Source organism: Lynx rufus, unplaced genomic scaffold, assembly GCF_022079265.1.
Source record: "Lynx rufus isolate CCGP_SWC_20201006 ecotype Redwood Valley unplaced genomic scaffold, mLynRuf1.p SCAF_20, whole genome shotgun sequence".
NCBI classification, from domain to species: domain Eukaryota; kingdom Metazoa; phylum Chordata; class Mammalia; order Carnivora; family Felidae; genus Lynx; species Lynx rufus.
The window spans coordinates 28,410,053-28,433,924 of NW_025814835.1; the positions used below are offsets into that span (position 1 = coordinate 28,410,053).

At 41.5% G+C, this 23,872-nt stretch overlaps 1 protein-coding gene across 2 annotated transcripts in view; it reads left to right on the forward strand.

Moving 5' to 3' along the window:
* Positions 1–824: 824 nt before the first annotated feature.
* The window catches only part of EPG5 (ectopic P-granules 5 autophagy tethering factor), a 110,045-nt gene continuing 86,997 nt past the window's right edge, over positions 825–23,872 (forward strand). The window contains exons 1-9 of one of the 2 annotated variants that reach the window (XM_047086310.1): positions 825–1,259; positions 1,302–2,829; positions 13,437–14,381; positions 15,622–15,859; positions 17,327–17,463; positions 18,352–18,459; positions 19,372–19,445; positions 21,363–21,468; positions 23,477–23,591. In XM_047086310.1, the coding sequence (XP_046942266.1) occupies positions 2,767–2,829; positions 13,437–14,381; positions 15,622–15,859; positions 17,327–17,463; positions 18,352–18,459; positions 19,372–19,445; positions 21,363–21,468; positions 23,477–23,591 (1,786 nt within the window). In that variant the 5' untranslated portion in view covers positions 825–1,259; positions 1,302–2,766. Of the gene's footprint in view, positions 2,830–13,436; positions 14,382–15,621; positions 15,860–17,326; positions 17,464–18,351; positions 18,460–19,371; positions 19,446–21,362; positions 21,469–23,476; positions 23,592–23,872 lie in introns of both variants that reach the window. The other variant, XM_047086311.1, reaches the window with a different exon arrangement.

Genomic DNA, 23,872 nt, shown 5'->3' on the forward strand with positions numbered 1-23,872 from the left:
CACAATTGCATGGGTTCAAATCCCAGCTCTCCCGTATCCTAGCTGTGTGACTCTAGACAAATCATTTAACTTCTCTGGGCCTTAGTCTCTGTCTATAAAATGAGAACAATAAAATTTTGTAGGGTTGCACGAGAATCAAATGGGTTACATGAAGAGTCCTCAGAACAGTTCCTGGCTTATAGTAAGTGCTCAGGAAATGGAGATTATTACTGCTGAAGGATCGGTAATAGCAAACTCTTCACTGCTCAGTTAGGCCAGTGATTGTGCTTGCTGTAAATATTTTAGAGTTGCTGCAGATAGAATTTATATATAGAAAATACATTTGTCATTGTTTTGTAGGTTTGTTTTTGTTTTTAAAGTTTGTTTGTTTTTGAGAGAGAGAGAGAGAGAGAGAGAGAGAACATGAGTGCACAGGTAGAGAGGGAGAGAGAGAGAATCCCAGGTAGGCTCTGTGCGAGCCTGATGCCAGGTTCCATCTCATGAACCAGAGATCATGACCTGAGCCCAAATCAAGAGTTGACACTTAACTTATTGAGCCACCCAGGTGCCCCCATTATTTTCTTGTTTGAAATGAATCTTCTAAACTAATTATTTTAAAGTTAATGTTCAATTTATTTGTCATATACATTTTAAAATTTAATTTTTTAAAAAGTTTTTTTATTTATTTTTGAGAGAGAGAGAGAGTGACAGAGCATGAGTTGGGGGGAGGGCAGAGAGAGAGGGAGACACAGAATCCGAAGCAGACTCCAGGCTCTGAGCTGTCTGCACAGAGCCCGATGCAGGGCTCCAACTCACAGACTTGGAGATCGTGACCTAAGCCGAAGTCGGACACTTACCTGATCCACCCAGTCGCCCCTCTTTCTCTCTCTCTTTTTTTAATTTAGTTTTCTTAAGCCTTTATGAATCTCAACATTCTATTTATAAATCTAATAAATTTTAATAATCACTTTCAAGGGGGAACTTTACCATTTGGTCAACTCAAATTCAATAGACCAAATTTTGTCAAAGAATCAGTCTCATTTGTGATTTAAATTCCTTCAGACATTGTAAACTACAGTATTAAATTTAATATAGATTAATTTCTTCTATTGCCTGAACTGACCAACAAAACCAACTACTTATGGTACTAAGGTATAACAAATTCAGTTTATAAATGTAACATATGCCCCCTTTTCCCCATAGGCTGTGATACATTTATTGCAGTTTATCTATACATCATGTGTGCTTCCCAAATAAGTTGTAAATCACTGGAAGTGAAGGTAGGGTCAGTTCCATTAAGTTGTAAATCACTGGAAGTGAAGGTAGGGTCAGTTCCATTTTGCTAAGTAGTGACTAACAGAGAACTTTGAAGTCCAAAAAGGATTTGAATTGGTGGAAACCAGAAAGGGTATTCCAGACCTGGAGAAATACCAGCAAAAGTAATTGGTAGTAATGGTGGCATAAAGATTTTGCTCATATTTTCCAAGTTAAATACACACACACACACACACACACACACACACACACACACACACATACACACACACCAGGGTATACCAAGTGCAGGGGCATTCCGAGTAGCTTGGTAACTTTTTTTGTTATTGTTGAGGATTTGAGATCAAAAGATATGAAACTGTACTTTATATGATCAAATAGCTCACAAACAAGTCACTGTGCAGTGTCCATCTTTGGAGTGCTTTTCATTTCTCACATCATATTTCAGGATTTTTCATTCTAGGATATGCTACCAATGGGTGAATAGACTTATTTTCCTCCCGTACAAGCCATCTCAACTGTCTTACCCCACCACCAGACAAAACAACTCACATTCATTTGTTCCATTCATCAGATATTTATTGAGCGTCTACTATATGCTGACCAGTGTGGTAGAGGCCCTTGGGATACAACAGGGAACAAAACAAAGAACCCTGCCCTTTAGGATCTTACATTCTAGAGGAGCTGACAGGCATAAACCTGAAAGCAAATTTTATAGTAGTTTAAGAGGCACTAAATGCTTTGGAAAAAAGAAATGGAACAGCTGGGGAAGGGAGATGGGGCCAAGCTTTTAACATCTGGAATTTAAAATTGAAGCAAGGTACACACAAGGTACACACATTCTATACTAAGAATACTTTTATGGGTCTTATTTCTTCTTTGCCCTTTTTGGATCAGGTGTCCATTTACTGCCTGGCAATTTGTTTAGTAATACCATTTACTAACATGTCTGTCGCTCTACCAGGTACCTTTCACGATTAGCCCATTTAACCTTCATCAAACATCATCATTCTCCTTTACAAAAGAGGAAACTCAGGTGCGTTTAAGGAACATCAAGAGCGCCAAGCAAAGACAGAGGCTAACTGACTTAAATACAGGTCAAAACAAGATTGACAAACATCCCTCCCCGGACTCCTTAAAGCCATTGTGCCTGAGGTGTGCGCGGCCAAAATGAGTGTGGGCCAGGGAGACAGACGCGACTCGTCAACCGGCCAGGGCCCGGGAGCTACACAACCCTCTGGAAGCCGCGGGCGGGTTGGACCTGGAGGCCCCGCACGCCGGGCCAGGGGTGGAGCCTGGACGGAAGGGGGCGGATCTACCATCTTTCAGTGAAAATGCCTCCTGGAGTGGTTTGTCCTACGTTGTGGCCCGTAGCGTCCCTGAGGTGCCGCCCCTTCTCCGGGAGTGGTGGATGTCTGATCACGTGATAAGTCCAGAGGCCGGAACTGGGCAGGTTGTGGGACGAGCAGGGTTTTGATAAAAACAAACGGCGACGGCGCCGCCGCAGGGTCTATGGCCGAGGCGGTAAGGCCCCAGCGCCGGGCCAAGGCCAAGGCCAGCCGGACAAAAATCAAGGTGAGGATCGCCCCCGCTAGCCTTCCAACACCCTGGCGGATGTTCCCTGCCTGTCTGCTTTTTCCTCTCTTGGGCCTCTCTAGCCAGGGCTACCCATCCCCTGAGCCCTCCGCAGTCACTGCCCGCACCTCCCAGTATTTGATCCCTTACCCACTGACACTGGCCCTGTTCTGTTATTCCATTTCCACGTTCCGCTGCCGGGTTTTGTCAGGAGCCCGTATTTTCCTTTTCCTCCTCTGACCTCTGTGGGCTCTTTTCTGCTTCCTTGACTTTTTCTCACCTAGGTCTGGATTCCTGCCATGTAGTAGCTTTTCAGTTTCCAGCCTCATCTTTTGACTCTGTCTCTTTTCTCCTTAAACCTAGGAACATTTTCAATCCTCTCATGCACAAAGAGGGAAGGGACCGCTCCTCCACGCGTAGCATGTACTCTCTGGTAGAACTTTATGGATAGCGACAGATAGAAAGTAGATTATAGTGATGGACCTCTTCACTTTTGAAATTCAAGGTGATGGTGCTGCTGCTGCTGTTTATTTCTCATTATCCTGGTCATTTATGATGGGGAATGAATGTCCAGAAATGAAACCAGGGCAGGGCTCACACAGTAGAGATAGATTTGAATTTTCTGGGTTTCTTCTGTTGGTGTGTTTTGTATTCGATGCAGCTTGGGTTTTAATTTTACTCCTGTATATTTTCTGAAATGACATTTATTTTACAGTGAACAAATTAAATGCTGGCCCTGGATGGCTGGACCTAGATTATTCTGGCTTACCTAGAACTGAATTTACATTAAGGAAATAATGATGATGGCATTACAATTACTGGGAATTTCCTTTTCTACAAGGGGGTGATGTGCAGAGCAGGCATAACTTAAAAAAGGTATCAAAATCTGATTTTCTCATGGGAACAAAATTTTGACAAGAGACAGGTGTTCACTGGTACGGTATCTAATAATCCATAAATGCTTTATGTGACTGTCTTTCATTATGATACATTAAAAAAAGGCTGTAATGGAGTTGTGCACAACAGTATACCCAGGCCTGTGAGGAGTTACTCTTTGGGGCGAAAGCCATCTTGCTATCTAATTTAAGAAGCATATTTAAGAGAAATAATTTTGCTTTGTATTGGGCTGGTAAAGAACTAGCTAGACAGAGGAGGAAGAAAAAAGCCCTTGGTCAACCATGCATAAGGTCCCTGAACCTAGAATGTGGTTGTGCATAACATGTAAACATCAGTCACGTAGAGAACAGAATCTTAAATCTTAATCTGTGGGGTTTTTTTTTTTTTTCAAATGAATGATGAAGTGACAAGTGATAAGTTCAAAGTCATGCAGTTTGACAACTCAAGTTAAAGCCAAATATCGCAATCCAGTAGCTTAATAAATTCATATATCTATATGTCTCTGTCTATAGATAGAATGTTATAAGTACTTAAAAACTTAAGAGGATGCTCTGTGAAGTTATTTTGTTTGCAAGAGAGTTTCTAAAATAAACTAAAAACCTTAAGCTTTTAATCCATCGTGAAAAACCAATTGCTTATTTTATTGACATATATTAGACAATTTTCCTATACAAACCCATGTTAATTTATTTGAAGAGACCTTCATTCTAGAGGTATTTGGTCAAACTAGAAATCTGGGCCACATACCTTTTCTCACTCTCCAAGTCTCATCAGTCACTAAGTCTTGCCAGTTGTTGTTCCTAAATATTCTCTTAATTCTCATTTCTCTCCATCCCACCACTACTATCCTCCAAGGAAGAATTCTTGGATTTCTGCTAAAGGGGCCTTTCCAAGTTCATTCTTGCTGCCCACTGTCTAAACTAAAGCCAATTGATAGTTTTAAAAACAAAACCAAAACTGATACCTCTCCTCCTTAAAATCTTTCAAATGTTCCCCATTGCCCAGAGGCTAGAGTCTGGAGTCCTTCCATGGTCTCAGGGCCCTAAATGATCTGGCTTCTATCTTTCTCTGCAGCCTCAGGTTTACCACTGTTATCTCTTTTGGTTCTCAACTCTATCTGTCTATCTTCTTCTGCTTCAGGACCTTTGCACATGCTGTTTCCTCTGCCCTGACACCTCTTCCTGCCCCCCTTACCCTAGCTAGCTACTGCTCAGTCATGAGGTCTCTAGTGAAACAGTGCTTCCTTAGAGCTTTCCCTCATCACCCTCACATTACTCCTTCCTGCAGTGGCACACTGCATCCCTTTTGTCACTCGCCTCACTCGTAGTTATTTTGTCAACAACTCTTCTCCCTTCTCAATGAGGGAAGGCCTTGTCTTGTTCCTAGTATCCTTCACAGCTCTCTGTGCACTTGGTCATGTTTGTTGAATAAAGGAATAGATGCTGGTATTGAAGAATATTTCCAAGCTTTGTCACTTAGAAGAATTTAGTAAATTTCCTGAGTAGCATGAAAAAAACAAATGGAAAAAGTCCATAACACCAGTAAGGCCCTCATATTTGTCATTGAAAAAGATTATTCTCTTAGAGTAAATAGATTCATTTTTAGTGCTGGCTGTACTTGGGCCATAATTATAAAGTTCTACATTAATGAAATCTTTATTATCTGTAATACAATTTGTAAATATAACTATTTACAGAGCCATAAAGCAGTTCCAAGGCTCAGTTCAGGAAGTGAGTAGTGTCATGTGTTGTTGCCTTTAGACAGTTTGGGTGGCTTGTGGATTTTTTACTCGGCAGCTGACCTGCATTCCTCAATGTTAATCATCTGGTAGATGACCTCATGTTGTTAGGTTGTGGTTATCACCTCATTCCCAAGAGAGCATCTTAATAACTTTTTCATCTTTTAGTACCATTTTCTACTAGAATATCCCCACCTCACAGGACCCTGACTTTGGTGATCTTGGTAGATTAGAGGTTAAGTACAGTAGGTTTTTAGATTTGGACTTATTCTACAGATGCAGTGTATTATAGTCCTGGAATGTATATGAGCATTAGTTAAATTCTGAATGCCAGCAACTCATTAACAGTAACAATGTATGGTGATTGCTAAAGATAGACTGAGATGTGGCCCAGAAAGCTGATCACAGAAACAGAAAGACCTTTATTTTTTTTAAATTTTTTTTTAATGTTTTTATTTATTTTTGCGACAGAGAGAGACAGAACATGAGCAGGGGAGGGCCAGAGAGAGGGGGAGACACAGAATCGGAAGCAGGCTCCAGGCTCTGAGCTGTCAGCACAGAGCCCGATGCGGGGCACGAACCCACAGACTGTGAGATCATGACCTGAGCCGAAGTCGGACGCTCAACTGATGAGCCTCCCAGGTACCCCCAGAAAGACCTTTAAACTGCCATCCCCTATTGCTCTTGCCTGGATGATTTCTACCTCTTAGTCCCTCCTTCCCATGAGTAGTTACAGGAGTGAAGGTAGGGGATGCACTATGTATTATTCAGTTCCTTTTGTGCCTCCTAAGATCTATTCATTTGTTGAGCAAACACTCACTGGTCACCTAGAAACTGTTCAGGGTACTTGGGAAATAACAGGAAAATCAAAGAACCTGGCCTTAAGGCAGTTTACATTCTCAAGGGAGAAGACAAACAAACCAATAATCCCCCTAAAAAATAATTAAAATATGTGATATGTTAGGAGGTGATAAGTGTTAGGAAAACAGAAAAAGAACAGGGTACAGAGTTGAGGAGTACTGGTGAGGGATAAAGATGGGTTGCAATTTTCCAAGGTGACATTTAAGTAGAGACAGAAAGAGACGAGGGAGTTAGCCACATGGATTTTGGGGGAGAAGTGTTCCAGGCTAATGCCCTAAAGGAGACCTGTCTGGTTTGCCCCAAGAACTGCAGGGAGGCAGTCTGGATAGGATAGAGTGAGGGAGGGGAGGGTAGTGGAATGAAGTCAGAAAGGTAACACAGGGCCAGGTCATGCAGGGCTGTGTCAGCCATTGTAGCAACTTCTACTCCGAGTGAAATGTGTAAGCGCCAGAGGGTTTTGAGCAGAGGAGTGATACCATCTGAGTTATGCTTTAAAGGAGCACTGTGCTTGCAGTGTTGATAATGGATTGTAAAGGAGCAACAGTAGAAGCAGAGAGACCCTCTAAGCGACTGTTGCAGTAATCTAGGCGACAGGTGACAGTGGCTTGGACCAGACTTGTATAGCAAAGGTGGTAAGAAGTGTTTGAAGTCTGGGAGCTTCTGCAAATAGAGCCAAGAGGATTTGGTGATGGTTTAGTTGTGGTATGTGGGAGAAAACAGTCAAGGATGACTCTGAGATGGAGGAGGTGGTGGGTGGAATAGGTTTGGGGGCTGATCAAGGGTTCAGTTTTGAATATGCTAATTTAGAAGCGAGTGTCTGCTAGACATCCAAATGGAGATGGAGAGTAGGGTTGGGTATGGGAATCTAGAGCTTGGGAAAGAGCTCCAGGCTCGAGATTAAGACCTGGGAGTCTTTAGCCTAGAGATATTTAAAGCCAGAGACTGAATTAGGTCACTTTGGGAATGAGTGTAGTGTGAAAAGGTGATAAGAAAAGAACCCAGGGCACCCCAACTTTAAGAGTTTGGGGAGAAGAGGAGGACACACAAAGGAGTGTGGGAAGCTACCAGTGAGGTATTATGTGTCCCCAGTGCTCTTAACCGAGAATGTAGGGCCCAGAAGCTGGGTGAAGGAAGTGTATAAAGGAGCAGGAAGAGGTCAAGCCTACAAAATTCTGACACGTGAAGTAAGATTGTTAAGAGCAACAGGAAAAGAGGTGGCAGCCAAGAGGAGATGTACTCAAAGCAAAATATAGAGAGACCCCATCATTCCCCCCAAGTCTTTGTACTTGTGCAGCATCCCTGTATACGCGCCCCCCCCCCCCAAGGAGAGCTGGTAAAATTGCCCCAAGAGCTCTTGATCTGATACAAACCCACGTGTCCAAGCCCTTTTTATCTGTTCTGTGCCAGACATTGTGCTAAGTGCTGTGGATACAGACATTATTGATAAACAGACCCTGCCTTTAGAATAATCTCATGGAAGTATTCTGTGAAATGTGTAAAATTGAACCTTCATTATTCATGAAGAAGCAGCTCATTGTTATTTTTATGGGAGGAAAGGAGTCGTAATTATTTTCACTTACTCCAGTTCAGAGAGAAAGAATTGCAAATGAGGAAACTTCCATTTGTTTCCCAGAACTTGAACTCTCATTTTTCTTCTGATTTTACAAAAGTGCTCATTGCTTAAAGAAGTATGTGTGCCTGAGAGTACACACATACACACACACACGCACACACACACAGAAATGTGCAGCAGAAATGAAATACCCTGAATTCCATCTCCTGGAGATAACTGGTAGTGGCAGTTTGTGTGCATTCTTTAGTTTTTTCCCACATGTACACAGCATTCCAGAGCATATTTTATTTACTGTGATGTATGGTTAAGTGTGGTTTTCCATATTAACGACTCTTCCATTTCTGTATAAGTGCTTGATTATTTTTCCTTCTGTGGAATCATTTTAAAATTTGTTCTCTATCCATATGTAATTTATGTGGAGATCAAAAATAAGGAAATACGGATTCCTAATCTCCCGGCCAATTTTAGTTGTAAGAAACTTGTCTTTTGTTTAAAATAAAATGGTATGAATTTTTGCACACATAACTTGATACACATGGAGCCCTACTTAGATTTTATTTTGTGATCTGTAATGATTATTATATGTACAGTATGTTCTCCTTTATCTTTATCTCTAGTTAACTCAAGTAGGCAAAGTCATTGGAAGCTGCCTTTTTTATTTTTAAGTGAGATTTTGTATTTTTAGTGTAAGAATAGATTCATATGTTGGTCTAAAAGTTGCGTTTCCTCTGAATTCATTGGATAATCCCTCTGCTTTCTGAGAGGCATATAAAAATAAACTGAGTGTGCCAGAATACATGGAAAATATTTTCTAGATAATTGAATAATGTTTTTATCTAAAGTTCTTTATTCTAGTACCTAAGACAGAGCTCAGCACACAGTTGGTACTCAGTAAACCCTTACAGTCCTCCAATCCATCACTAGTGTCTCAAGAAACATTTATTGAACACTGCTGAAAATCAGGGGCAGATCAGATCCAAAAACATAAGATATAGTCCCTGGCCTTGAGATACTTGTGGTTTATGTGGAGGGAGACAGAACATAAAGATAAATAAAGATAAGTAACCGTATGTCTAAACCTGTAACCAGGGCCGGATGACAAGTATATATATAGCAGGAGTTCAGAGTAAAGCACGCGCGGAAGGGTCATTGTAAGATTTTGTCTCGAGGCACGATCATAACTGAGTCATCAGAAGCGCTGAGTGCCAGAGTTAAGAGTCAGTCTTTCATTAAGTGGAGAGCTGTGGCTGTGTCTGTGGTGTTTAGAGTGGTGTCTCAGGAAGGCCAGTGGTAATGGCATCTGGTATGAATTGGTGGTAGGGCAAAGGCTGGAGGCTTGGAGACCATTCAGGACCTGTTCCCCTTTTCCGTGCTTTGGAAAAGTGACATAAGCCACAGGGAGCCACCACTGCTCCTGAGGCCTTGGCTTTGGTGATGATCTCAGCAAATTCCCTCTCCCTCCACATTCACACCCTAGAGGTCCTGCCCCGGTCTTGGGATTTGTGAGGGAACGGTATCAGGCCTTTGCCATCAGCCCAAACAGTTGTCCGTCCTTCCCTCCAGGTAGCTTCCTTGGTCTGGATGGTCCATTTGAATCAAAGCACCAGCTTCTCTGTCCTGCCTCCGCTCCCTCCTTAGGCCAACTCCAGGCTAATTCCTCTTTGGACCTAACTTCCCTAACCTGTACAGGTGGAATTTTTTGATTCCACTTTTGAACGCCAGAGAAGCACTGACTTCCACCCCAGGGGAAATAAAAGCCTAAACAAAGTCTTGTGTGTTCTTCCCAGAGAGGCTAGGAAGTTTTTAAAAAATTCAGTTGATTCTCTAGCCATATTATCTGTTGCTAGAGCTGCTGGGAGTGGGCAGGCGAATTTGGAAGTAGCAGTTGGAGACTTCATTTTGTTAGTGAAGGGGAAGAATTTGAAATTACAAGGGCAATTCTGGAGTGAGGAGAGAGAGCAGTGAGGTGAGGTTGGGGTGGAGTGAGATGGGACATGGGGAGGTTCAAAATTGCCTGAGGGACAGGCTGGGGAGGAAGCCTCTCGATGCCCGTGTGTTGGAGGAGGTGTGGTTGCTTGCCTTGCCCTTGATCATATGGCTCATCTTGTGGCTGCTTCCAACTCCCTGTCTTCCAGTTGGCATTTAACACCCCTCGAGGTCTCTTCCGGCTTAAGGAAAGAAGAAATAAAAATCTTCTCTGTTTTACATTCCAGTCTCTACTTCCTTACTTCTCATTCATTTGTCAGCTCACTAAATTTTAAAAATTGCTCATCTTTGTTTTTAATAGCTTTATTGAGATGTAATTCACATACTATACAGTTCATCTATTTATAGTGTACGTCAGTGGTTTTCAGTATGATTATAAGGTTGTGCAGCCATCACCACTGTTAGGAACTGTTCTCCATAGTGGCTGCATCACGGTACAGTCCCGCCAGCAGTGTATGAGGGTTCTAATTTCTCTACATCCTTGCTGTCACTTATTATCTTACTTTAAATAGTTAGCCCAGGGGATGTGACGTGGTGTGGAGGGATTTTGATTTGCTTTTCTCTAATGGCTCATGATGTTAGCATCTTTCTGTGTGCCATTTGTATATCTTCTTTGGAGAAGTGTCTGTTCACATCCTTTGCCCATTTTTAAATTGGATTATTCATCTTACCATTAAGTTACAAGGGTTTTTTTTTTTAATTCTGGATATAAGTCCCTTATAAGATAATTGATTTGCAACTATTATCTCCCATTCTGTGGGTTATATTTTCACTTTCTTCATAGTGTCATTTTCAGCACAAATATTTTTGATTTTTATGAAGTCCAATTTATCTATTTTTCTGTTATTTGTACTTTTGGTGTCATGTGTACCCCAAGGTCATTGAGATTTACTCCTGTGTTTTCTTTTAAGGGTTTTAAAGTTTTAGCTCTTACATTAGGTCTATGATAGTTTTTGAATTAATTTTTATATATGATGGAAGTTAAGGGCCCAATTTCAGTCTTTGGATATCTTGTTGTTAAGCACCATTCATTGAAGACTACTCATTCCCTGTTATATTGTCTTGGCACCCTTGTTGAAAATCATTTGAGCGTAAATATAAGGCTTTATTTCTGAATTCTCAGTTCTCTTCCATTGATCTATGCTAGAACCACACTGTCTTTATTACTCTAGTTTTGTAGTAGGTGTTGAAGTGGCAAACTGTGAGATCTCCTTTGTTCTTCTTTTTCAGAATTGTTTTGTCTATTCTGGGTCTCTTGCATTTCCTTATGAGCTTAAGATCCAGTTTGTCATTTTATGCAAAAAAGGCAGCTGAAATTTTTATCAAGATTATGTTGAATTTGTGTATCAATTTGAGGAGTATTGCTGTCCTCCATGAACATGGAATGTATTTTCACATATTAAGTTTTTAATTTATTTCAGTAATGTTTTGCAATTTTCAGAGTACAACTTTTACAATTCTTTGGTTAAATTTGTCTCCCTGTATTTTATTTGTTCATTATAAATGAAATTATTTTCTTAATTTTACGTTTTGATTGTTCAGCTCACAAAAATTTGGCCTTTCCCCTGACCAGTATACCAGCGTTTCACTCACTGTAGTAACCAAAGGCCTCCCTCTCTTGATTTTCTCTTTCTGAACTCCCAGTCTGACAAACCTATTTATTATAGAATCATACTGAACATCACTGCAGTGTAATTGGACCCACTTTTTCATTTTCTTATAAATACTCGTGCAGCGCTTGCTTGTTATTCGTGATTTTAGGCAGTTGGACAGACTGGTTTGTATGCATTGTGTGACTCATATCTGAATCTGATATCCACGGTTCATAGTGTAGGTGAATGTAGTTTTGGAGGGGGCACATTGCTTCTTTAATCACCACTTGTAAATGTTTGGTAGCCATATTCATTACCAGCAAGATGACCTCAAATTCCATTTCAAAAACATTTATCTTTTCTTCCTAATATTAGGTACATATAAACATCTTACATTTTTGGTTATTTACTCACCAACTTTTTTTTTTTTTTTTTTTTTTCCTGAACATTTGCTGGACGGCACAATCCAGAATCACTGATAACTTGTGTAACTGTCAGGTTTGTCTTCCTTACAGTTTCACGGTGAAAGGGGAGTATTTGATTCAGTCGTTTTTCCAGTTTGTTTGAGTGTAACAATTTTATTTAAGTAATTTTTCTGTAATTTTTTCTTCTTTATCATCGTGTTTTCCAATGTGTCTAGTTTGTTAGTGCCTGAAAATTTTTTAAAACCATAATTCATTTTATTGCATTTTTTAGTGGTTAATTTTCTGTTTTTTTTTGTTGTTGTTTGTTTTGTTTTGTTTTTTGGAGTTAATTTTGGACTTCACAAAAAGTTGTAAATATAATACAGAGAGTTCCATATACCCTTCATGCAGCTTTATGTTATCATCTCACATAATCATAAATTCTGTGGTCCAGAATGTTTATCACAACCAAGGAATTAATTTTGGTACAATACTATTAACTAAAATATAGAATTTATTTGGATTTCAGCAGTTTTCCTACTAATGTTCTTTTTCTGTTCCAGGGTCCAATCCAGGATCCTACATGGCATTTAGTTGTCCTGTCTCTGTTGTTTCCTCCCATCTCTCGATAGTTCCTCAGTCTTTTCTTTGATGACCGTAACAGTTCTGTTGTTTTGTAGACTGTTCCTTAATTTGAGTTTTTATCTGGTGTTTTTTATGATCATATTGAGGTTACATGTTATTGGAAAGGCTACTGAAGAAGTGATAGGCCTTCTCAGCACATCACATGGGGATGTGCTACTGGTGATGTTATCCTTGATCATGGGTTAAGGTATTAACCTGCCAGAATTCTCCGCTGAACCTTACTATTTCCCCCTATGTAATTACTAAATATTTAGGACATACTGTGATGCTCTGCAGCTGTCTTGTTTCTGCTTACATTTTCACTCACTCACTCTAGCATCCATTAGTAGATCTTGCCTGTGACAGTTATTACCATAGTGTTGTAATGTGAATTTTCTGTTTTTCTCATTTCACCTACATTTATTGATTGAAATTCTTTAAGATGGAAGTCATTTTTTGTCCATTTACGTTTATTTTATCCCATGGGTTATAATCTAATCCTGTAGTTACTTATTTTATTGCTCAAGGTATTTGACTTTTTCCATGCTCAAGGTATGGGTTTTCTGTGACTATGTGAAGATGAAGGTAAATCTATTGAGGCCTCAGCTACTTGGAAACTGTTCTGTTTCACTTGACCTCTAGCAGAATGGAGAACAACCTAATTAAAACTTTCCTCCTCTGTCCTCGAATCATAATTTGCTGCTTATTTTGATGTCTTTCTCTTTTGGGATTATACTAGTGAGTCTCCCAAGTTTACTGTAGTCAAAATTGATTAATAGGAAACATGAAATACATCGCTCATGAAGTTTATTTATGTTCCATTTTCTAAATTATAAAATTAAATTTTATATACAGTTTAAGAATTTCTTGTGTTTAAATCATCAATTATTGCTATATTACAAATTAATTCACATTATAAATCTTGTTTTTAGGAAAAGAAAAAATCTGAACCCCTGCAGAGGGAAGAATCTGATGAAGTCTCCCTTCCGAAAACCTCCGGAGAGCTGGAAATTTCTGCTCCAGCTTGTGAATTCAAAGGAGACTGTCTGAAGGTATTAACTGATTCTCAGCTCCAGAATGCTGCCAGTGGACACAACGAGAGTGAAATGTTTGATGTACCACTCACCTCCTTAACTATAAGCAACGAAGGGTCCCTGACATGGAACACAGAGACCTCAAAGGAAGGGGAGGAGGTCAGAGCCTGTGTTGGGGATGATGCCGTGAAGCCGAAGGTCGACCCTGGGGACAGTGCCAGAATCAAAGTAGAAACCCCCAAGAACTTTACAGAAGCAGAGGGAAATAAATTGATACAATGTGGACCTTCTGAAAGCCCCTTGCAACCTGATTTTTTTCACACTCAGCAAGAAATGGAAAATTTACAGGTCAGAGAAACTCCGAAAAAGAAAGAAGACAAACAAGCCTTGGGTCTTTCTCCAGAGGTGCTACAAAATGTTGGCTTGCAGAGTTCTTGTGAAGCCAAAGACATTTTTCAGCCACCTAGAGTGAAAAGACTGTATCCCCAGCTGCCAGCTGAAATTGCTGGAGAAGTACCAGCTTTGGTGGCAGTGAAACCCTTGTTCCGCAGCGAGCGACTGTACCCCGAGCTCCCATCTCAACCAGAACTGGTACCATTTACTAAAGAACAGCTAAAAATCTTTGAGCCTGGTTCGTGGCTGGAAAATGTTGAGTCGTATTTAGAAGAGTTTGACAGCATGGCTCATCAGGACAGGCACGAATTTTATGAGTTGCTATTGAACTACTCCCGATGTAGGAAGCAGCTGCTGCTGGCTGAAGCTGAGCTCCTTGCTCTGACGTCTGATTGCCAAAATGCGAAAAGTCGACTATGGCACTTTAAGGAGGAACAGTTGTCTGTGCAGGTATTTTGACTATTTCAGGAGCCTGGGGGATTTGCAGTGGAGGTGCTCTTCTCGTGAGGCCATCCAGGTCTGGAGTATGCTTATACTAACGCTTGACCCTGACCTAGCCCAGAGTAGTACAGTGGAGGAGTCACAAAGTCAGATGCCTGCAGGGGCCAAGCAGGTGACCTAGAGAAGTGAAGTGGGCTGAGCGGGATGGTGGTCACTGGGCTCATGCCCAGTGGTCTGGGCTCATGTCTGGCCCAGCAGGGGCAGCTGCTCTTAAGTCCTCGCTGATTGTTGCTTTGAGGCTGTGTGGTCCCACATTGCCACGTCTTTTCAATTCCTAAGAAGAGCTGGAAATCCGGATTTTTATGGGAGGGATCCTGAAATGTAAAGGTTGGCAACAAAATACAGAGTAGAGGACAAGCAAGTCATGTCTCCAGGTCAGATCCAGCTTGTGGACCATTTACTTTGTAATCTTGGGCATAATGCCAGGAACATCCAGTAGGTGGAGAGTGTCAAGGAGAGCATGATCCATGGAGTAAGCTTGAGACGTGATGAGGAAACAGGGAAGGCAATCAGATGTGGCTGTATGGAGGCCAAGGTGGCCATTAGGAAAGCCATTCCATAGTGGCCTGGGAAGGATGGCAAGGAAGAGAAAGCCGCTCTTGGCAAGTTTGGCAGTGAAGGGAAGCCGGAGATACCAAGGAGAAATAATGTGCTTTTCCCCCGTCCTTAATCCTTATTTATTGGGAGACTCGTGTATCTCTCTTTGTAGATAGAAAGGAGTCTGTGGAGAGGGGAACATTTGAAAATACTAAAAAGGAGGATAGAATCAAGAACACAGCTGAAGGTGTTAGTATTGGAAAGGAGAGGAATTTCTTTTGAGCAGAGGGTAGATACAGAGATATTTTGAAGTCCCTTAAAGTTGTGGAGATCTCACATTATCTTCAGTGTTTGCAAAGTAGAAGGTAAGATTATCAATCATGAGAGTCTTAGGAGCAAGTTTTATTATTTTTTTCTGAGGGTTTGTTTTTCCTTCTTTGACCTTGTGATGCTTTACAATTGGCATTATACTTCTCGGCACCTGATTATATATTTGATTTATTCTTCTCTATGTGGCGGTACTGTCCCCTCACCATGATTTATAAGCTCTTTGAAGGTGGTACTGAGCCAATGCATCATATGCCTGCAGCCTGATTATTTCAAGTGCAAAGAGTTAACTGGTTTCCTATTTTCCCCTTTTGTCCACCGCTAGGGTATCTGTGCAGATCAAGTGAAAGTTTCTGGCTATCATCGCTACCAAAGAGTAGAGATGAATGAAAATGCACTGGGGGAGCTAAAGAAGCTATTTGATGCCAAATCTGAGCACCTCCACCAGACCCTCGCTCTGCATTCGTATACCTCTGTGCTCTCAAAGTTGCAAGTGGAGTCTTACATTTATGCCTTACTCAATAGTTCAGCTGTTCTGAGATCTTTAGCAGTTCAAGGCCGAGGTAGGTGAATAATCAAAGTCTTACTCTTTCTTGTGATCTGCAAGGAAAAAAAGAATTGAGAGGTTGGTTGAATTGTGCCCTAATTGGTATTAGAAGGGAACATTTGTGCTGTTTTACCTTGTCTTTCCCAAAGCAGGATGGAGATCTGCCTTAGTAACATTTCTTGGGAGCTATGCCAGGTCTCCCTTCCCTGGGGCTGTCAGTCTGTGCTTCTCTGGGAAGCCAGAGAGCTTGCTTTTTATCATTAATGCCCCTTACTGTCCTATTTATGTGCTTCTTAACCAAGTCAAATTCAAATGCAGTTTTTGATTGTAAAACTGATACTCAGCATACTTTTTCATCCTCTGTCTATTGTACTTTATTTTTGCTTGTCTGGTTTGTTGGGCTGTTTTATACAACTTTCTTTGGAGGATCTATAATGTTCTGCATTTTTCATCATATTTGGGTTTTACAAGACTAGCTTTGATTGTGTCGTGTATTAAGTATGAATTAGCTAATTGAATTATGCAATTTTTATTTCTAGGGAAGATATTAGGAATAATTAAAGTAAAAATAATCCTTCCCCCTCATTGATTTCATAACTAATCTAAGAGCTGGGGTTAGACCAGAGGTCTGCTGCTTTTTAAATAAAAAATAGATTTTGATGAAGTTGGTTTTCCCTTTGTAATACTTCACAACATTAAATACAGTTTTGGATTACATATTTAGTAGAGAGAGTTAAAAAAAATTTTTTTTAACATTTATTTATTTTTGAGAGACAGAGAGAGACAGAGCATGAGCAGGGGAGGGGCAGAGAGAAAAGGAGACACAGAATCCGAAGCAGTCTCCAGGCTCTGAGCAAGCTGTCAGCACAGAGCCTGATGCGGGGCTCGAACCCATGAACCATGAAATTATGACCTGAGCTGAAGTTAGATACTCAACCAACTGAGCCACACAGGCACCCCGAAATTCAGATTTTTAAAGAAGTTTCATTTATTTAAGTGATCTTTGCACCTAGCGTGGGGCTCAAACTCACAAACCCAAAATCATGAGTCGCATATTCTTCTGACTGAGCCAGCCAAGTGCCCCAAAATTCAGATATATATATGTATATATATATTTTTTAATTTTTTTAAAGTTTTTTTATTATTTTGAAAGAGACAGAGCACAGGCAGGGGAGGGGCGGAGAAACAGGGGGACAGATATCTGAAACGGGTTCTGTGCTGACAGCAGGGCCCGACGTGGGGCTTGAAGTCACAAACGTGAAATCGTGACCTGAGCCGAAGTCAGACACTTAACCACCTGAGCCACCCACGTGCCCCAAATTGAGATATTTCTGATGTAGTTTTTTCTCCTTTGGATTTTTATCTGAACTAAATATTTTGAGAAGTTATTTATTTATTTATTTATTTATTTATTGAGACACTAAAAATTCTCCCCAAAACACCACTTATATGGGGCTCATTTAATCCTCTTTTTAATTTATAGCTGGTAAACAGACTGAAAGCTTTCCCTCTGATCTGTGTCAACTAAAGGAGTGCATTAGTGTCTTATTCATGTTCACCAGGAGGGTTAATGAAGATACTCAGTTCCATGACGATATTCTTCTCTGGCTGCAGAGATTGGTAAGGAAACAGATAATTGAAGAATTATCTCTTATTATAGTTCTTTTTTTCAACAGCTTCTTCAGCTATTTCATTTAATATGTTAATTAGTGACATTTTCTTTGTTCATGACACATGGAAATAAGTTATACTTACCTAGTGTGTTATTAAGCACGAAGTGTTTTTCTTTCTAATAAAGTTTAAGCTAAATAATCTTGGGGCTTCATCCTTGGGAAGAAATGGAAATGTGGGAAGCATGGTAAAGCAAAGATTAGATACGTATTTAATATAGGCTGCTGCTCTGAAAACTTCCATGTCATTTAGTTTTATCATCTTATGTTTGATGTTGCGTTAAAAGATTAAGAGAAAAAAGACAGGTGTCAGGATTTGGGAAACTTAAGAAAGATGTTAAGTGTAGTAGCGAAGGAAGCTTCTTTGTTTAGTGGTTTTCAGTGGGGCCGCCTTGGGTGTTTTTTAAATTTTCATGCTAGAGTTCTTACATATGTGGTAAGATCCCAAGCATACTTACTTGGATTTGAGAATCTGTTACAAACTGAGACTACATTAAACTACTTGGCTTGTATCTATTCACATGTGGCCAGGAACATTGGGAATTTGTCTTTTGCCAGGTAATAAAAATTGGGTTGCAGGAAAATACTTATGATATTTTGATCGTAGTACTCATGGGTTCATAGGCCTCTGTGTGTCTCTGTGGTAGAAAGTCACCTGTTCATAGTGTATCTTTGGGTGTGTACTACATGTATGCTATATGGGTATATATGTGTGTAGTAGATCTCTGGTTATTCTTCTGAAAGATTCATGTATTTCAACATTGGCTAAATGACTTACTAGACCCTTAGGTGCATTTTTCTTCTTAAATAGTGAAACTCTATGTTCTTTCCTGTTCAGGTATCAGTGTTACAAAGAGTTGGCTGTCCTGGAGATCACTTCTTCCTTTTAAACCATATTCTTCGATGCCCGGCAGGTGTTAGTAAATGGGCTGTTCCTTTCATCCAGGTATGATGAATGGTTGTCTAATTTTGAGTGGGATGAGAGAGATTTTGTTAAACATTTTTTCCTGAAGAAATTGCTTTTTTTTCCCTTAAGAAAGCTATTTAAAAATATTAATATTTAAAATAAAAATTTTAAAATACATCTATATATATATTCGTATATTCATAGGAGTTTTTATGCTGAAACTTCTTGAGCCACCCTAATTGATGAAATTAAGATAGAATTATAAGAGTTCCCTTGTAGTCTGGCTTGGTAGGTTCAGTAGTATTTAATTTTGTAAAATTTCTGTGCAGGAAGGCTCACTAGGACTTTTTTGGTAATACTCAACACAGCTTTGTAAATTAATCCATCTCAGTTGGTACAGACGAGGCAGACACCTTGAGCATCTCAGTTCTTTAATACTAGCAGAGGTCCGCATCTGTGTGATGATCAACTCTCAAATAATCACCTTCAGTGTTGATTATGTGGTTCATGGGTTCCCCTCTCTGTTGCTTGCCTTTGGGTTGTTCTGTTACTCACAGCAACCACTCAGATGGGTAGAAGCCAAGTGCATGCCAAGTTCAACTTCTCCACATTACCTTTTCTTCAGTATTTCTGGTGGTGAGAAGTTTGAATCGTTTTGGGTAGAAGGAAGATTTTTTGTTTTGTTCTCTCTTTGGATTAAAACAGCAGCATTGTCCTGCATCCTGTCTGGTTACAGTGGCCGAAGGACAGTGCTTAGCGAGCGCTGCTCTTGGAGGACAGCTGATTTCAGTACTGCCAGGTAGCCCGCCAGCTGCGCTCTGCTCTTGTGGATTCGGCGCGTCCATCTTTGTTTTCATAACCGCTCCCTTTGTCAGGATGCTGGTGAACTAAGAATTTGGATACTCGGGTTGTTGGTTTTCTACAGTATGCTTTTTCCTTTTCTGATTTCAGATCAAAGTGTTGAATAACCCGTCAGGGGTCTTTCATTTTATGCAGTCCCTTGCTCTGCTAATGTCGCCTGTCAAGTAAGTGTGGAAGAGCTTTATGAAGTAGAAATTGAAATGCTTCTTTCTACCAAAGGATTGGCTTCCTAAACTGCTCAGATCCAAAGAACTGCTAAGGGAAGAGTCAGCATTCCAGAATTTAATATTGTGGATTTTCTTTGGGTTGGATACCCTTTGTCCCCAGGTGACCTTATTAACTGCTTATGTATAAACAATTAAGCTTTTCTGGGTGCCCCTTTTTAGTAGGTTTGCCTCTCCTATCATATATGTCATTGTGAAAGGTGCCGTGGGGAGATCGGAAAAATCATCTTTTCCTTAGAAGAAGACATTTGGAATCAGAGAGGGAAAAGCACAAATTGCCAAGCTGCGATTGGCACACTAGCACTGAAGAGGCTGAAGAGAGGAGGGTGGAGCCATGGAAGAAGGCTCTAGGTGCATGAGCTGGATTGCAAGAATGGGGCGGATCTCAGCAGGAGTGAAGGAGCAGGCAGTGCTCTGGCAGTGGGGAGAACAGGCAGTGGCCCCAAGCACAGGTACAGATGGCTGTGCAGAGGACAGGCAGGAGATCAGTGTGGCTGGAGTGAAGGACTATGTGGGGGATGGTCAGACAGATGAATAACCATGGTGACTTGGATTATAGAAAGGTTTGACATTAAGACAGAGGAATCTAGAATTGATATGGTCTGGGCCTGGCAGCAGTTGAGGACTTTTGAACAAAGGTAAAAGTCGTATCAAGGAAAGTTAGGATTGACTGAAGGCAGAAGAAGATGTGCTTCTGCTTAACTGAATTACAGGTGCAGACTTTTGGCTCTCTTGGCTCTGGATCCTAACTCACCATCCGGAGGACACTTAACTGGGGAAAAAGGCACAGTCTGTCTAGGTGACCTTGAACAATGTTACTACCACTTGCTCTCGGTCCTAGAAAGCCCCTCTGCCTCAGAGCCTGAGGTGGGATCATGGTGGTGGGAAAAAGAAGGAGGGGTACCTAAGGTCATCTTCCCAGAAAGGGATTAAGTAGCTGGCTAAATAAGGAAATGGTGGGAAAGGGGTGGTTCTGACATAACCCTGTAGATGTCTGAGCCTGACTGACTGTGAGGGCACTGGTGCTGATAGACCCAAAAGACAAAGGAGAGCCATTTTATAAGGAGAAATGTCTGAGGTCATTGGGGGCCTACAAGTGACAGATACCAGTGGACATTTGGGGCTTCAGGACTGGAGCTCCTCAGGTTGCAAGGGCAGCAGTGGACCTATAGAGCTGGAAGTCATGGGAGAAAGTTTCTGTAACAGGAGGGAATGGATGAATTTTTCAGGGTCAGGCCAGAGGGGAAGGAACAGGGGGCTGAGAACCGTGTTGTGGTCCAAGAGGAGAAACTTCTCTAGTTATACCTGCTCCTCAGATCTAGCCAACACCTTGTGAAGTCTGGCTGGCAGGAATTCTCTCCAGTTCTCTCTGCCTGGGTACAGGGGGGCTTCTGCAACCTGTGGTAGATACGATTTTGACTTAATGTTTTTGCATTAGATGTACTCTTTTGCCCTATACAAGCTTCTGAGTTACCTGCAGATTGTCCTTTTTTTATTCAGTAAAGCATGGTTCCTAAAATCGTGTACCTGGCAACACTTGGCAGGCCTGGCTCGAGTTAAGGTACCGCCATGGTCCGTACGTGTCAAGGTCCCAGGGAGTGTGGGGGCTGTGCCGGCATAACCGCACTCCTGCAGTGACTCGTCATGACTAATTCAGAGTGGTGGAGGTCTCCACCCCCAATTTGTAAGCTTTTGGCTTCCCTGAGTTTTAGCCAGTTCTTATTTCTTGTTACTACTTTAAGCCATTTGAAGACTGGATGGATGGCTGACTCTTCTCTAGGGTGAGTAGATGATCCAGAGTGTGTGCATGTGGGCTTTCTGCGTTTATGTGATGGGTTGATTTCCCTTGTCCTTTAGAAATCGAGCAGAGTTCCTGTGCCACATGAAGCCCAGTGAGCCAAAGCCATCCTCCTCGGGGCCTGCATCTGGGACCTGGACACTAGTAGATGAGGGAGGAGAAGAGGTAATTTGTCATGTCTGCATTATTTTGGTTAATCATTTTTAAGCTTCTCTTATGTGCCATGCATTGTTTCAAGCACTTTTCACATAGCATCGCATTGACTTCTCCCAGTAGCCACAGGAGGCAGGTACTGATGGGATCCCCACTTTACAGATGAGAAAACTGAGGCGCAGGGGGTGAAGGATTTTTCCCAGATCATAAGGTCATTAAATGGTGGCACCTCTAGAGCCTGTGTTCTGAACCAGTGTGCTATGTTGACGCCTGTGTGTAGAATATCTTCCTCTTCAGCTGGGAGAATTTGGAACCTGGGAATATTTTCATACTCTATAAAATTTGCATTAGGATTTTCTTTTATGTAGTGACAAGTTTCTGGACTGGGAGCCGGGGCTTACCTAGGTTCTTCCTTTAACTGTTACAAATACTTCTCATCCAGATCTTCTCATTTGAAAAGTAGAAGATAGTTCTTTATTCGTGATGAGGATTGAATGATCAAACTCTAGTTTCTCAAGATAATACTTGTTGATTTTTCTTTCTGCTGTATACAGCGTTAGTGTATTTGTAAGGGGTTCTCCCTCCAGCTAGTTATCAGCCCTGGCGCTTTTTTATGGTCCACATCCTGATTTGATGTGCTGTCCAGGATGGCCAGGGACCAGATGTACTGAGACTCCTTCTTTTTAAAAGGAGTTGACAGATCACAACAGACAGTTCTCAGAATGACAGCCATGGCAGGTGTGGGGATCATGTCTGTATTTACCCAAGTGCTCATTCAGGAATGGGAAGCCCCTTCACTCTCTTCTTACTCTTTAGACATCTTTGCTAGAGACTGAACAGTCACCTTGAAGAGAGTCTCTCAGGAGCTGGCGCAAATCGGTCTTTTAAAGATTGTGGTGGAACCGTTTTATTTCCCCCAAGAGTGTTCTCCCCTGAGAAAGAAGTCTTTTCTGTGGTAGGTTTCCTGCATTTACTCCCAGAAACAGATAATGATTGAGGACCCTGCAGTGGTGCCTGGCTGCTGGTTAGCACTCACTGATTGTTGAGTGAATTCCAGAACTGGGGGAGTAGATGAGAGGGTTGAGAGTGCTGTTGGCTCTATAAAGGCTGTGGGGAGGAAGGCGCGCCAGATCCGCCACATCAGTGGTTGGTTGACGCTGGCTGCCTATTGCAGCTGCCTTGGCAACTTAAAACTCTTGCCCAGGCCCCTGGCCAGACATCCAAGTGCTTAAAGGCCTCCTTGGTGATTCTAAAATACAGCCAGAGCTGAGAGCTACTGTTAGTAGAGCTGAGGCTTGCTTGTTAGCCATTTAGGACCTAAAACGGAGGGGGAAATGAGTGGCTTGGGAAATTACGAATGAATCACATTAGTCCCTTGCTGAAGTTGAGTGAGAATCCTCAGGATCTCTGCATTTTTCATAGCCTTCCCTTTTGAGTGTAGCATATCTTAGGACACAGATCAGCTTGATTTCTAAGTGACTTTCGTGCCGTGTGTCAAACTAGAACCTCAGAGGCTTCGTCTGTGGAATCGCTACATATGACCTGTTACTCTCTCCTGCTCTGGCGGCACCGCCTGACAACGGAGCCTCAGTTATCTATGGCAGATACAGAAATTGCCTCGCTGTAAGGCAGTTAAGTACTACAGTAGGCCTTGATTTGGGGGCAGGAGACCTGTAGCTAAAATAACTGGGACTCAGTATGTGGCTCTTTAATTGATGTTGTCAAAGATTCTCTACTCTAGAAGAACTTTTTTTGTTTAAATCTTCTTTGGGATGGAGATTTCGTGAGAGCAGTTTCGGCCGCTGAAGGACGGACGTGACCCAGATGCACATAAAATTGTGCTTGCAATTTCGGGGGGTTTACAGCCCATCTGTGGAACTGATCCTGGGAGGGGAAGTCCATGAAGACACATGGTCCATGATGTACCCCTCATGCCTGTGATAATTTAGCTCCTGTTGACTCTAGAGCACGGTGCATTCTCATCAAATCAGCTGACGTGATTGTGCATCTTTTCCCTTAGGATGAAGACCCTGAGACCAGTTGGCTGCTTCTTAATGAAGATGACTTGGTTATCCTTTTATCACAGTTTCCATTTCATGAGCTCTTTCAACATCTTCTTGGGTTTAAAGCAAAAGGTAGACTGATTTCTTTTGTCCTGGTTCCCCTGTGCCTGGCCATACTGAACAGAGATGGTTGCATCAGACCTCAGTGAGATTTCCTTCCTTTCTCTGGTGCTTGTGATTTCCCACTTAGTGCTGAAATGCAGAGAGGTCACCTAGCTTGCACATTGCCCAGCTTTCATAAATTGTTTTCATTTTGCACTTTGTCCCAGGTTTCCCATCTCCTGTTCACAGAGGAGCCAGAGCAACGGAGATTGTTATTTTTTCTGCCTTGGCTTAGTTTCCTCATTGAGGTA